The sequence below is a fragment of the Stegostoma tigrinum genome, chromosome 6 (genome assembly GCF_030684315.1).
Source record: "Stegostoma tigrinum isolate sSteTig4 chromosome 6, sSteTig4.hap1, whole genome shotgun sequence".
In the NCBI taxonomy this organism is placed as follows: Eukaryota; Metazoa; Chordata; class Chondrichthyes; order Orectolobiformes; family Stegostomatidae; genus Stegostoma; species Stegostoma tigrinum.
The window spans coordinates 24,628,088-24,644,171 of NC_081359.1; the positions used below are offsets into that span (position 1 = coordinate 24,628,088).

The 16,084-nt window shown below is 39.6% G+C and overlaps 1 protein-coding gene across 4 annotated transcripts in view; it reads right to left on the bottom strand.

Moving 5' to 3' along the window:
• LOC125453139 (dachshund homolog 1-like) overlaps nt 1-16,084 on the bottom strand; it is a 583,370-nt gene that overhangs the window by 296,155 nt on the left and 271,131 nt on the right. For all 4 annotated transcript variants that reach the window (XM_048532306.2, XM_048532308.2, XM_048532307.2 and 1 more), the window contains one exon: nt 7,769-7,933. In XM_048532306.2, coding sequence (XP_048388263.1) covers nt 7,769-7,933 — 165 coding nt within the window. The remainder of the gene's footprint in view (nt 1-7,768; nt 7,934-16,084) is intronic.

The window sequence follows — 16,084 nt, forward strand, 5'->3', positions numbered from 1 at the left end:
TGGGAACTGCCGATGCTGAAGAGGGGTCTAGACCTGAAACGTCAGCTTTCCTGCTCCTCTGATTCTGCTTGGCCTTCTATGTTCATCCAGCTCTACACCTTGTTATCGCTTATTCTGCTCTTACCTCTGCATCAGTAGACATTGGTTGTGCATCAGTTGTGATAAACAATGTGATGCATTCCAGTAAAATGAATTTGTTGGCTACTTTAATAAATTAATCCAGTTCGCTTTGTTCCACTTAAAAAAGCTTATTCAAACTGAACTAGCAGATGGGAGGAATGTCATACAAAAACACTTGCTGATGTCTCATAGTGCAATTTCAGCCTTACATGTGCCTAAAAGTCACACCCAGATAGAAAATCATGTAGCAGAATTAAAGTGATTTAGGAAGAAGTACTAGGCTAGGTCAACATACTTTCCAATCCACAGGGTGTCTGTACAGAAGACATTGATTCAGTTTTCCACAATTCCTGCCAGCAGGGATTAAGTGAGATGGAAAATGGGCCACCTCTGATGAAGGGTCTAGGCCCGAAACGTCAGCTTTTGTGCTCCTGAGATGCTGCTTGGCCTGCTGTGTTCATCCAGCCTCACATTTTATTATCTTGGAATCTCCAGCATCTGCAGTTCCCATTATCTCTCATAAAGTTCTATTCTCATTTTGGGAAAAGAGCATTTTCACTCACAGAAGAGGGCTAAATATCTGCCTTCGGCTCCCAGCAGAGTAGCTACCCCAAAAAGGTCATGGTGCAAATGATGGTGTAACTTTGCACTTCATTTTCTGTCCATTTGGAATAATAGTTGAAAAATAACACAGAGCGCACATGAAAGTTTCAAAATAAACTGTTGATGGATGATATATCAATCAAACTAGGGAAGTCAGAATGTGGCATGTAAAATGAATATATGTTACATCAGAGACTAATAGAATTTAACAGCAAAGTGGAGGCTATTTTGCCCATCATTGCATCCTGGCTTTCCAAAGACACTTTTGATTTACACCCACTCCAAAGGTCCTGTCCCTTATCCATGCTTTAGTGGAAGCATTTCTGTTTTTGACTCAGAACTTGAATGTGGCTGGAGACAATCCCAATGAGTGCAGGCTGATGCTCTGTCTCTGAACCCTGTTCAGCGCTAAGCAAGATATAGGTTGTGAAAAGCCATAATCCCTTCCTGTTATTTAAGAGGAGCTGTCTTATGACTGGTATGAATATGGTTATGGTCGTGAAAGGTCGTGAATATTTCAGCCATCCAATGCATGTACATTCAAAACAATGACAAAGTTGTCTTGTGCATTATGCTAAGAGCAACTTGTGTATTAGGTGGCAAGTCACTTTGTAGTGAAAATAAGCATTCCAGTTTATTTTTATAAAATGATTGCGCCTTAACGTGAATCAGCAAACAATTTCCATTTCTCAATCATGGCACTCTCACCTCTAAGCCAGGAGTTTGTAGGTTCAAATCTCATTCCAAATAATTCCTCACAAAATCTATGCTGACAGTGTTGGAGTGCTGTTTTGGATTTGACAATTTCCTGGTGAAGGTTTGGCAACTTATGTATCAACAGTGGGAACACAGGAATGTAAGAATGCATTGAATCGTCAGTTGAGTTCTACTGTCTTCAAAACACTTCCCATAGCACTGATTACAACACTCTACCAAGACTCTTTTTTTAAATTGGGTAATAAATTCAATTCTCTCATCCTTACCAGTCATTCAACACTTTTACCACTGTCGATCTTTGTTGTCTCCTTGCTTCACTGAATCAATATACATTTGTTATTGAATTTGTGACTTTGTTAAATATTCATCTCTCCTTTAAAATCGTAAATACCTCAGTAAGATCAGTCTTGATCCCTCTTCTCTCCAGTGTAAACATTCTGCACTCCTGTGGTCTCGCTTCATATCTCAAGTACCTAATCCTAGCTATCAACTTAGTTGGCCTTTGCTGCCCTTTATGAATATCTTTCTCATTGGACAGTGAACACAATCATGCGCTGTGGTCCAGGTAGAGCTGATCGTTTGCTCCACTTAAGTTTTGGAATTACTTTTTAAGATCAGTGCTGTACTTATTTTACATAAGATCCTGTCTGACTTCTTTTAGCTGCTAATGAACTGGACTAATGGCTTCCACAATTTATCTACTGGTTTGCCCAGTTCCATCTCCAGATGTGAGAACATAGAACGATTAAGTGACGTGATCATTTGGGGTTATTTTCATGAGAACAGAAGTCATAGTGCAATTCTATTATAATAAAGCAATAGAAATAAAAATTTAAGACCTGTGGCCAGGATCACAGGAAATTTGAGGGGCAAGATTTTGAAACCAGAGTGGTAAGGGTGTGGAATACCCTGCCTGCCAATGTAGTTAACTCAGCCACATTAGGGGCATTTAAACAGTCCTTGAATAAGCATATGGATAATGATGGGATAATGTAGGGGGATGGGCTTAGATTAGTTCACAGGTCGGCGCAACATCGAGGGCCGAAGGGCCTGTTCTACGCGGTATTGTTCTATGTTCTATATCTATATAAAGAAAAAAAACCTTGTACTTACATCACATTTTTCATGTCACATGCCTGAAAACACTTTTGAGTTAAACTTTTGAAATGATCTCACTCTTGTAATCTAGGCATGTGGCAACTAATTGGTGTTGGGCAAACTCTAACAAGCTGCATTGTGATAATGACAGGATTTTTTTGTGTGATATTGAATGAAGGATAGGTATTGCCAGGACACCACGGTTGACACCTATTCTTGAGAATGATCTGATTTAATCTTTTACATTCACCTGAGTAGCTAAGCGGTGGCTGAATTCAAAGTCTCATCCAAAAGGCATCATCCTGAATAGTGCCACTCTTGCTCAGTAGTGCACTGGAATGTTTGCCTTGATTTCTGTGCTCTAGTACTAGAATGGGACTTTAACCTGAAATTTTGTAAGTTAGGGATAATAAAATAGTGGAGATTTGTAGAAACCCAGGTTACCTTTCAACTTATGCTGAGTAGAAATTGAAGATTTCAGATTGACTACCTGCTATAAGTCTTATTTGATTCTACTTTGCTTTATATTAAGAGTAGGTCACATTTCTTGATCTGTACAGATTATATGTGTGAGGAGTAATCAAACATCAAGTCTTGAATTTTCAGAACAGTGGTGAATCTGGACATGACTGAAGAAAATGGACAGAAATAAGAAGTCCCAATCCTGAACACAGCATCTACCATTTTCCCAGGCATAGGAATGAAAACATTGTGCATTTTGGGTGCCTGTGTTTGCTGAGGCACATATTACAAATCAGATTTGTCACCAGCCATACCTGACTTTAGTGACCAGATATATGAAATGTGTTGTGTGCAGTTTTGACATGGTGGCAGTAGGTTTGAGCAATGTGCGTTTCTTTGGATGACCAGGCCACCCTTTTGGAGAGGTAAAGTACCACTTTGATATGGTCCCAGACATCTTTATGACAGAAAGATGCCTGTTGGGAGAAAAAGTATATTTTGGAATCAGTGAAAGTATGCATGGATGAATTTAATAAGTATTTAAATGCATCAAAACAATTAAGCTCACTGGAAATGTCAAAAACAAATGTCAAAAGTCTCAACAACAACAGTCAAAAGGAATACTCGATCGGAGCTGTTGTATTGTCTAGGCATTTAAAAGTCCAGCCTTTAAAGGTTTGGCAAAAAACAGCTACGGTGTAGAAACAATTATTGTTTGCTATTTCACTATGACTGTTAACTTAAGCCTGAGGATTCCATTACTGTATTACTACTGCTGCATGACTGATTTTATAACTTCCCATTATTCCAGTGTGGTGCTTGACTGATATTCCAAGTGGTTGTAAACGTTTTGAAATAGGACTATGAATTCCAACCTTCAAGCAGACTGGGAAAACCAAATTGGCAGAGGTAGTTATGAGAAAGAATTCTTACAGTATGTTTAGCACAGTTTACTAGAACAATATGCTCTGGATCCAACTTAGCATTAGCCTATTTTGGATCTGGTAAAGTGAAATGAGGGAGGTTTAGTGAATTATTTTAAAGTAAAAGGTCATCTAGGGGACAGTGATCATAGCATGGAAGAACTGAGGATTCAGTTTGAGAAGGATAAACTTTGGTTGGAAACAAATGTGCTGAATTGAATAAGGGTAATTACATTGGAATGAGGACAGTGTTAGCAAATTATACATGGAAAGGAATTGAACATAAAAGGCAGTTGATGAACAATGACCAATGGTTTAAAAAAAATGACTCACAACAAAGATGTAGACTTGGGAGAATCAGATTGGCAAAGATAGCTTAAATACTGAGTTCATGGTGTGTTTTCAGGACAATTCCTTAGGCTAGTATATTGACTGGAATTAAACAGAACTTGATTAACCAGGAAGTTAAAGATAGCATCAATTTGAAAGAACAAAACATACAATGTGAATAAGATTAGTGGTAAATCAGAGGATTGGGAAAATATTAAAACCAAGTAAAAGATAGCCAAAACAAAGAATACATAAGAGCAGAGACCAAGATACTACCTTTAAACCTAGTGTTCCAGTCAATCATAGCCAGCTCTGCCATCACTCCCTCATAGTTACCTTCATTTCATTTTTTAAAAAACTCATCATGGACACACATTTTTTTCCCCATCAAGCTGAAAATGAAATTCCAACTTGCCGTGATCACATTCATCTTGAGAAATTTCTTCATTAAGCTATTGATTAATCCTGCCTCATAATAAGTGATTAAATATATGATACCCTGTTCCTGGTTCCAGAATATACTAGTCTAAGGAACTGTCCTGAAAACATACCATGAACCCAGTATGTATGCTATCTTTGCCAATCTGATTCTGCAAATCTACATGAAGATTGCAGGTCATTTATGTTTATTGCAGTACATTTCTTACATGCCCTATATATTTCTTTCTGTACACATGTCCTATAGTACTAGTCTGTTAGAGGGCCTATGAACAACTCCCACAAGTGAACAATGACCTTTCTGTTTATTTTCACTCCCCAAACTGATTCTATATTTTGCTACTTCAAGTTAAGGTCATTTTTTTCAGTGCAGAGCTAATACCATCCTTGGTTGCCAATGGCTAATACTGCAGTGGTGCAACCTGTGCCATAATTACAACAGCTGAAAGTGTGTATGTTTTACATTTGGAGTTGTTCTGCTCCTAGATCAGCTGCTCAACGAGCTGAAGAGCCATACTGGCCCTTTTACATCGTCAACCAGTCCATTGGTGTTATTTGTATTTTCCCCCAATCTCAGCTGAATTCTGACTATTGGGTCCGTAGCTGTGGGGTTTAAAATTAAAGTTTTCCATCTCCTTGGAAGCTTGACAAACTTTGTTAATGAGCCGCACCTGCCCAGAGCAGTTTGCCTTTGAGCACCAGGCAATGGCCTTCAAATGTCTACCACTTCTATAATAGAATTACCCATGTAATGCTAGACTCTGTAAGTTTCATTATGACAACTTGCCTGAAATTCTGACCGTATTACACCTCTTGTGAATGACAATCATCTCCACACTCCTTAGCATCCCAATCCTCCTAAACGTTGCTAAAGCTACATCTGTTCATTGACTTGGCATCAATTATGAAGTTTTGTATGGCCAGCTCAAAGCTAAACTCAACTACTATTGGGAGGTGGCATCTTTCAAGTCTGCACAACTTCTAGGACATCTCCTGAGCCCTACCTCCAACACTTAGATGCACCTACTGAATCACAGAACTTATTCCGAAAAGTTCTGACTATACATAGAACTCTAGAAAAGGTTGGATAGCTAACTACACAGAGCAAGCAGCCATAAATTACCTCAGTCAGCAGCACAGTTTAAGAGTTCTTTTCTGCATGGAGTATGCATCTGTATTGCTCTGTTTTTAAACTCCAACTAACTATAATCCTGGAACTGTTCTTCAGTGATCCTTAAACTGTTTTGTATCACCTATCGGAAACCTTGCAACAAGACCCCTAATGCTAGGCAGAATTGAATTTAGTAACCCAACAGTCAAATGCAGCAATCCCTTCAAAACAATCTGTTCCCTGAACACTACAATGTTCAAAGAGTGCTGGCTTCTTCAGCACAAATTGTATACACCAAAAATATGGAGTTCAGCACACTACAAAGAGTAGCAACTTATAATTGTCACTTGGATGAGATACCAGATGGAAGTTGATGTCCTCACAAATATACGTTGATAACTATACAAACAAGAGGCAGTGGAAACCAATTTCTCAGGAAAAGTATAAAGAAAATGCTTTCCTCAATTGTACAAGGCATCAATTTTCAATACTGCTGTGAGTATGTTCTATAGCACCAACACTATTTGCAGGTCTCGTTTTCTTTTATATTATGCTTTACAATCCCAATTGTTGACATTGGGCAATAAGGCTATCAGAATTATTCACGTTAGTATTTCCAGTTCGTGCAACAACAAGGCATGCTCAAAAAGCCTGACAATGAGTGAGATAGAATGGGGTGGGCGAAGGAAATATGGAATCTCTATGTGAGGAATAAGCTTTCCATTTTTAATTTCTAACCTACTAAAACTAAGTTAAATGTATTCGTGATCCCACAGTGTTCTACACAGGTGTGCTTTAATTTTTTTTAAAAAAGTGAAACTTCCTGGAATGTACTGCTACAGAAACAATGCATGGCTTTTAACAATAATCTAGCATTGAAATTTCCAGAATCTTGTCAGCATCCGACAAAATGTAAAAGCAGTGTAAACCAAGCAAAAATTAACAGAAGGAAGCAATCAAGTTCTGACAGTTAAAGTTTGAAGCCATCAAACCATTACTCGCACAAATTGAATGCAATATGTGTAGGGAAATGCATGAACAGGGGTGCTTATGTCAGACTAAACCATTTAGGATTGAGATGAGGATAAATTTCTTCACCCAGAAAGTGGTAAACCTGTGGAATTTGCTATCAGAGAAGGCAGTTGAGGACAAAACAGTGTATGATTTCAAAAAGGAGTTGTTTCTAGCACTTGAGGCTAAAGGGACCAAGTGATACTGGGAAAAAGCAGCAACATGCTATTGAATTGGATGATCAACCATGACCATGATGAATACAGGAGCAGGCTTTAAAGGGCCATACAGTTTACTCCTGCTCCTAATTTCTAGTATCTTGAAATGGAATGGTGCAAACTTCCCTCTTGTGAACAGAATATATGCAAAAAGCATTCAAAGCTACAAAAAAGATTCATGCAGGTTTGCATAATATAAAATATACATGAAACAAACTGCTAATCCCTTAAAATCACCCTAATGATGACATCAGGCATTACTTTACTTTTGGCCATAAGATTTCACGTGTTCAGAATTTCAGAAACTGTACAGAACAATCTCGGTACTTTTGTATGTGAGCAGAGCTATGTTAATAAATCAAGTGGGGTTCAGAGTGTGAAAGGGAGTAGTGCATATGACCATGTCAATGTGTGTGTACGGGTGTTTTGGGGTAAAACCAGGGTGAATGATTTATCTTCATATTCCCAAGGAATATAAATATGGAACAACTCTGTTCGAATACTGTCATTATTTTGAAACCTTCCCTGAAATTATGGGCATCTGTATGCAAGGTACCTATCTAAGTCAATTGAAATGATTGGCAACTCTAGTAGCGCTCAGCAAAGCCTGTGCTAAGTTACATGTCACAGCATTTGCAAAAATTTGACTGAACTTGTTTTGAATCTGAATGTATTTTTAGTCTGATATTAACACATGGGGACTCTGAATTTGTAGCTTAATTTTGAAGGGGACTCACCAATACTGGAGTTCATGTCGCCATTTTCAGACTCTGCGCCATGCTGGTTACTGTTACCATGGAAACTGTTCATGGCTTCTAATTTGATCTTTTTCGCCTTCATAGCCTCTGCTATGGCAGCATTGGTAGCTGCTGCCGCTGCAGCTGCTGCCGCTGCCGTAAGACCTGTTAAAGAGAAGACAAGACAAGAAGAAAATATATGGTGAGATTGGCAAAAACTTCTAAGGTTAGCCCAGGATGACAGATAATAAGGTACATAAACTTCAGCACATCCAAAACTGTTGGCTGTGTCTTGACTTGACCATCCACCAGCCTTGTGTTCTCAGACCTTTCTCAATCCAACAATGCCCCTGGATTTAAAATTGCCATTCTATTTTTCAAATTCCCCCATTGCTCTGCCCGTTTTCATCTCAGTAATCCCCTTCAGTCACAGAACCCTCTGTGAGAGAGATTTCTATACTCCAGGACTGACCTCTTGCATATAACCAATTTCAACTGCTCCTACCAGCCATTCCTTGAGCGGATTAAACCACAAAGTCTGTAATTTCCTCCTTAAATCCATCCAATTCTCTAGCTTGTTCTTTTCCTTTAAGATGTTTCTCGGCCAGCTAAGTACCTCCTATGTTATTCGTTGGTAACTTTTACTTATTGACAACTTATGTAGCTAGTTGTACTGCCTTAAAATGCAAATTATTGTTGTTACTATAATGTTCCCTCATGCCGAAGCAACAGTCAGCACTCAACCTCAAGATTACTGTATGAAGTTAACCACTTGTTTGATATATTACAGGTGTGCCTTACCCCACTGCCTTAAATCTAGATGCGAATCACACTACCTTCAAGAAAGAAGGATGGAGAAGAATGTTTGAAATTTGTCATAAGTCATCCAAGCCTATTCCTACTGAACTGGAAGAACTGACTAGTTATGAAGCCTTTATGGTGTTTATCGTTCCATCTCTGCTAATGCAATGAAAGACTCCAATCCCTGACCTCCTCATCTGAAGTCAGAGATTCACATCGGATTGGTCATGAACGACTGATGTAACTCACCTGTGGTCACATAAACTGAAGCATGCATCAAACAGTTAATGGACCTTAGTAAAAGAGTAGGAATATGACATACGTGTAAGGGTCTTGTGGTGCAGTACTAGTATCACCACCTTTGGGCATGAAGGTTTCTGGTACAAGCCCCACCTATTCTAGAAATGTATCATAACAGGTTGGTTAAATATAATGGTTAAAAGGCTCTGTGGCACAATGGTAAGTGTTCCTATCTCTGAGCCTGGAGGCCTGGTTCAAGACCCACCTGCTCCAGAGATGTGTAATAATATCCCTGAACAGCTTGATTAGAAACTATCTATCTACAAGGTAATTGTGATGATAGGGCACTGGGATGGTAGAATGCTAGATGGGTAGGATGCAAGACAGACATGGTGTCAAGTATGTACAGAATTAGCTGGGGAGGTGGCCGGATCCCATCCAGCAGGATGTTAAATGGGTAGGAGGTTCAGACCATAAACACTGTACTCCATTTTGATTATATGACAATACATCACCCCACTTCCACACACTTTTAGCATCTTGTTTGCATAGGTTTGCTCTCAGAAAAGCTGAGCTATTTTCTGACATTAACACCCTATTCTTCATTCATATCGCTCCTCAATTACCATTAGTACAATTCTTTTTGGTATGCTTTGGACGCCCTCACTGTCTATTCCTCTTGCTCTTTCATTCTTTTGTCAACAGCATAAAAACCATAAGTTTTCAACTCCTTGCAATTGAACAAAGAGTCATTTTGGACTTGAAACTCTAGTTCTGCTTCTCTCTTCATAAATGCTACAAACCTGATGAGTTTCTCCAGAACTTTCTGTTTTTATTTTAGATCTCTGGCACCAAAGTAGTTTGTTGTTTATTTGGCAGCTTCCTTTTATTGGAAAAACTGGCAGTTCTTTATTTATCATTCAGTTGGATAATGAAAAGACAATTTGTTTTCCAACTGGCCAGGAAGGCTGTTGTTTTGAATATCGATACATTGAGGGGTCAATGGCAGGAGTGCAGAGGTGAGGCAGTTAGACATGTCATGCATTGGTACCTCCAAGATATCCAATCAGATTTAGTCATGTGGAGTCTTCATCATACACTACTCTGAATATTTGTGCATTACAAACTCGTGGGGATAGGAAAGAATTATATTAATTAACATTGCTGCAAATATCACTTTACTCATCAAATACCACAACAAAAACTTGTTTTTGTTTGTTGAATCTGTGCCGATTTTGTCAGCAGGATTTTTATGTCATATCATAGGTACACTCAAAGGCAGTTCCTCATATACAGGAAGACGTAAGGAATCGTTGGTTTTGCTGATTGGTTAAAAGGAGCAGAAGGATGCTTGCACAGAGCACAAGCGGCAGTATACAGCAGTTGGGTTGAATGGCCTGTTTTTGGGCTATGTACAGCTCGGTTGGAGAGTTTCAGCCACCAAGTTTGTTTGGCCTGAAGAAAGCAAAAAAAAAGTTAAATATCTGTCTTTTCTTTTAAAGTATTCATCATTTTAAACTATCAAACATTCTGTCAATGGAAATGATAATTATTGATGAATTGAAGAGTCAATTCCATGATTGGTTTGATTAGATTAATTAGATTGCCTACAGTGTGAAAACAGGCCCTTCGGCCCAACAAGTCCACACCGCCCCTTGAAGCATCCCACCCAGACCCATCCCCCTGAACACTACGGGCAATTTAGCATGGCCAATCCACCTAGCCTGCACATCTTTGGACTGTGGGAGGAAACCGGAGTATCTGGAAGAAACCCACGCAGACACGGAGAGAATGTGCAAACTCCACACAGACAGTCGCCCGAGGCTGGAATTGAACGCGGGTCCCTGATGCTGTGAGGCTGTAGTGCTAACCACTGAGCCACCGTGCCGCCCCTTTTGTTCCAAGCAAGGGGCCACACTTGCAGGGAAATAATTTTGCTCCTTGTGGTTTGCTGCATTCTCACAACAGCTCATCTTGGTGAAAGACACATTGGTTAGATTTACTGCCAATGTGCTCTTTCCCAATAGGGATCCACAAGACCTGGTTGGTCGAGTGTATAAAGCTGTTCCCCCACTCAAATCCATACATCACTGGGAGGTGGACAATGCACTCCTCAGCATTGTTCCTTTCAGAACCTAACACACCTACTCAAAATTTCAGAGCAGGGATTGAATCCATGGCTCCAAAGCCCCTTGATCACTCTGAAATCAACAGATGGATTTCCCAAAGCTGTGGTCCCTTTAAGCTGAGTGTGCCCAAAAGCAGGCTCAGTATGTGAAAATGTCACTCAAGAAAAGTTATGCACAGCATGAGAGAAAATTAGCTCAAATGTAGTTATTTTGTCTTCCCTGCAACATCTTGGCACCAATTCTGAACCATCCTTTATGATAATCATGCGACAGTGCTATAAATTGAGCAATCTGGAAATCAGATCAGCAGTAAACAAAACACAGCTTTATTTCCAAAACATACTCAAAAGAAAGAAGGGGCATGAATACAGTCATTTCAAGCCTCTATGCCTTTAAATAAGCAAAGTTTCAAGAGAGTCAGGCTATGTAATTTCACTAGGAGAAACGTGACCAACGACCAGAAAGCAGAGACAGATGATTCCCCTTATCAAATGACATCTTCCAGAAGTCTAGAAGGATTTCCTAAGAAACTATTTATTGGATAATGTCTGGTGTTCTGACTCCTGTTTATTCAGAGATGCGGGCAGTTTTATAAATATCGCATCACTCAGTCATTGTAAGCATTTCAGTGACATGAATCAGGAGCTGCCATTAGCAACAAAAATAAGTGCAGCTGCATAAATGGGAGGGGGGGTGAATAAAAGAGCAAAACATGTAGCATTAATACACAGCCCTATATTCGAAACATCTGATAGGCAGATGGTGTGAAGCTGATTTTCCGGTTGGAAAGATGGGGCACATCATTTAAAAGCTTTTTGCATTCAAATAGATAAACACAAAAAAGTAGCTGCATGCATGGGCCATTTAAAAACTGAGTTAGTGCAAAATTCTCAAAGTACATACAGCATGTTGTTGAGTTTTTTTTCCCTCCCAACCCAGTGCCTATTAATTCATCTTTCAATTGAAGTATCAATCAGGAGCATTTCTCCAGCTGAAAGAATGGGAGGTATTACAATCACAGGACTCAGAGTTGATCCTCATCTACCCCCTTGGTTCAATAAACCTGAATGTCATTACCTAAAAATAGTTGTATCAGTCTCAGTTCTGAAATTTTCGCCTGACCTCCAACCTTTAGGGGGAGAGTTACAGAACACCCAATGATAATTGTACGGGCTATTCTTGGCCTTGTATTGCCAAGGAATATCTATGAAATCTGTAGCATGAAAGACATTAACTAATTAAACTGACAGTCACGACATTTGTCAGAATTGCCAGAGATTTTTAAGAGCAAGAGCATGATCATGTCATGTGACACTGCATCACTTCCTGTGATGATGCATACTGTATCTCATATCACTCAGTAGATCCTTCTAACTACATTTTCAATCTTTGACCCTTTGTGTGAAAAAATGTTTCATGACATAGGTGTGGAATGACCATGCTTTCATTTTAAGAGTATATCCCCCATGTCTTATATTGCTGATTGGTGCTGAACCTCCTCCAAAAGCTAACTGAGTCGAGATACACCATTCTCAGAGGAGGTGGAATTCTGATGCTGACTCCTTGGCAGTTAGCTCAGAGGTATGTAATCCAAGGGTAATAATCAGCTGAGTTTGTGTGAACATGACATAGATCGATGTCTTTTTCTTCCTTTTCAACTTGCACCCTTCTTATTCTTCAGCTAATCCAGAACTCCACTAAATGTATCCAACTCTCACCAAGTCACCTTCACCCTATGCTCTCTGGCTCTCCTCTCCCTATCTGTGGAACATTTTTCAACCCTGCAAATCTCTGAGATCTCTGCACTCTTCCAAGTCTGGCCTCACCTACATAACCAGTTGTAGTTGTTTCAGCAGAAGTGCTCAATGCTTTACGGGTCTAGTCCCAAAGCTCTGGAATATTCCTTCTAATACTCTGCCTCTCCTCCCAACTGTAATCCTTTGAGATGCTCACAAAATCTATGTTTTTGACCAAGTCTTTGTCACCTCTCCCCTTAAGCCCTCCTAATGTGACTCAGTGTCAGGTTTAGTCTGATAATCGCACCTGTGAAGCACTTTGTGGCATTTCACCTTGTTAAAGCCACTCCATAAATGCAAATTATTCCTCATAAGTTAGAGTATTAGTCTTGATAGACCATCTCATGATGAGGAGAACAGGGTACCAATAGTGTTGTTGTGAAACAAACTAGAAACATATCATTTCTGACCTGAGTCCTGTAATTCAAAGGGATTAAACACAGGAGGCTGACTTATTTGCAGTCAACCATTGTGAATTAGAACAGGAACTCAAAATAACCTCTCAACCCATCTGTTGATACACTGATGTCAGTCCCGATCATTACCCTCTGCATGTGTTCACAATACAGTAGTTACCTCAGTAATTTCTAATTTTACTCAGTCATTCTTTGAAGACAAATAATCGATTTTTAAAAATTTTCTTTCCATCCCAACCTCTTCCAAGACTGTGCCACCTACGATGAGTTAAACAAGGTTAGCAGTACAATAGGCTCCATATTCCAACAAGAAAGCATTGTCTGAAAAACTGTTGGCATTGACAGTTGTAAAACTCTATAAAACAATGGGCTGTATTTTATGAGGAGTCATGGACCTCACCACACCTGGCTAAAAAGAATTGGGAGGAGACCCCACTCATTTAATGCTGGGAGTGGCATCAATTGTTTTAAGATAAATGTCCTTTCTTATGTCAGCAGGAGGTCCTATCTTAGCAATGTGTTGGATAATTGGAAAGTTGACAGCTTTGGGTTTATAGACAGCCCAACAGTGCCAATGAGCTCAGTATATCTAGGGTTGGTTGTTTTGGCATGTTTTGATTCAAAGCAAGTTGCTTTAAGATACTGTTTTCCCTCTTTAAAACAACCTGTCTTGTTTTATGTGCGTCTGTGATGTGGGAGTCCGATTTTTTGTATCACCAAATAGATTTTATTGATTGTGCTTGCTGAGTCACAATAGAATCATTTTAATGGGCACCTGTCCCACATTTCTGCAAGTCTTGATGACTTTTGGATATATGGTTGGACAAATTTTTGGAGGTCTCATTGCATCACTTCCTGTCACTAAGAACTCTGGGTTCATACTCGGACCAATAGCCACTCAATGTTGCACTGTCTTCCTGGTAAATCAGAAATTTCTACATGTTATTTGCTGCCTGCTTGATGTTTCCTCGCGGTCTTTCAATGAGCCCACAGTGTTCTACTCAGGGGAGCAAGAGGCTGCTGGAGGTATTCATCAGGGAGCAAAAGATTATGCAACTCTATGATGTCACCATTGGATATCTACAGACAGGCTGACTCAGGAAAGATCCAGTGCACTTTTAATACAAACAGTATCCAGTCATTTTCATAAGTGTAAGGGCTACTGAACCTGAAGAAATTAAAGGAGTTAGAAATTTAATTGGAAAAACCACAAAAGGGCACAGCCTTTCAAAGAAATAACGAAGGTGATCTTGTTATGCTGGAAAGAATTTTCAAAAGAGCACAAATTAATAAACAGCATTTCATGTTGGAAATTTTTCTCTTGGCTGTCAAAGTATCAATGACAGGAGTGCCTTGGTATTAATGCTCCATTTGTAATGCTCGAAAATTCATGCATCTAAACACTAAACACCCCAGCTCTAGGACAAACATTTGGTTAATAGGCCTCCAACACCAGGCTTAATCTCTTTCTTAACAAAACAAAGTTATTCAGCTGGAACAGTACAAAGACTAAGGAAACCAATTCTTTGGTTGGACAGCTGTTAACTACATCCATTTGAAGAGGTTTTACACAAGCATCAACATCAACAGATTACAGATGAGTGGAAAGTATAATGCAATTGTTTAAAGCTTTGGAATGTAACTGGAACACTGTGTTCAGATCAGAAAACCACACTTCAGGTTGGAGACATTGGCCTTGAAGGAGGTACAGCCAAAAATAGGAGTGAAAGGGTTAAACAGTGAGGCCATGTTGCACTGAGTAGTAAGCTTACATTTGCTCAAGTACAGATGATCGAAGGATGAAATAATTGAGGAATTTAAGGATTTCTGAGGGTGGATGAAGAGAAACCATTTTCATAGATTCATAGAATCCCTACAGTGTGGAAACAGGCCCTTCAGCCCAACAAGTCCAAACGACCCACAGAACATCCCACCTAGACTCATAACCCTATAAACCCGCCTAATCTACACATCCCTGAACACTATAGACAGTTCAGCATGGCTAATCCACCTTTGAAGTTCACATGTTCTTCAGCTATGCTAGTCTAGAACACAACATAAGAAATAGGAACAGACATAGGCCGTTTAACCCCTAGTCTGCTCTGCCACTCAAAAGGATGATGGCTGAATCAGCATTCTTCATTTCTACTTTTTGCCCAACAACCCTTGATTCGCTGATAAACAGATAGATTCATGATCAATCTCAACCTTAAACATACTCAAGGATTGTTGAGGGCATTTATCTTCAAATCAGAATTGGACCAGACAGGATTGACACAAGGAAGCACTTCTTCACACAAAGACTAGTGTACATTTGAAGTACTCTCACATAATATGCCTTTTTTTAGGGGGAGGGGGGCAATTAAAAATTTCAAGAATGAGACTGTGAGATTTTTATTGGTGAAGATATAAAACCTTAAACAAACTCAGCCGGTAAATGGATTTAAATTAAGATCATCTATGATCTAGTCAAATGGCAGGCAAAAACCTGAAGGTCTTAGAATCAAAGGGATCATAGAATCATACAGAAGAGGCCCTTTAGCCAATCAAGTCTGCGTCAATTAAAGAACACTCTAAACTCAAACTAGTCCCACTCACCAGCACTTGGGCCAGAGCCCTATATGTTATGACAGTTCAGGGGCTCATCCAAGTGCTTTTTTAAATGTCGTGAGATTTCCTGCCTCAACAACCCGCCCAGGCATTGTACTCCAGGTTCCCACCAGCCTCTGGTTGAAATTTGTTTCCTCAAATCCCCTCTTAACTTCCAGCCTGTCACTTTAAAATCACCCTGCCTTGTCACTGATCCTTTCACAGCTGCTTTCTATCCACATGCCCCTGCCCCTCATCGTCAGGTCCCCTCTCAGCATTCGCTGCTACAAAGAAAGCAACCCAAGCTTATGCTGCCTTTCTCCAGGCAACATTTTGGTGACTATC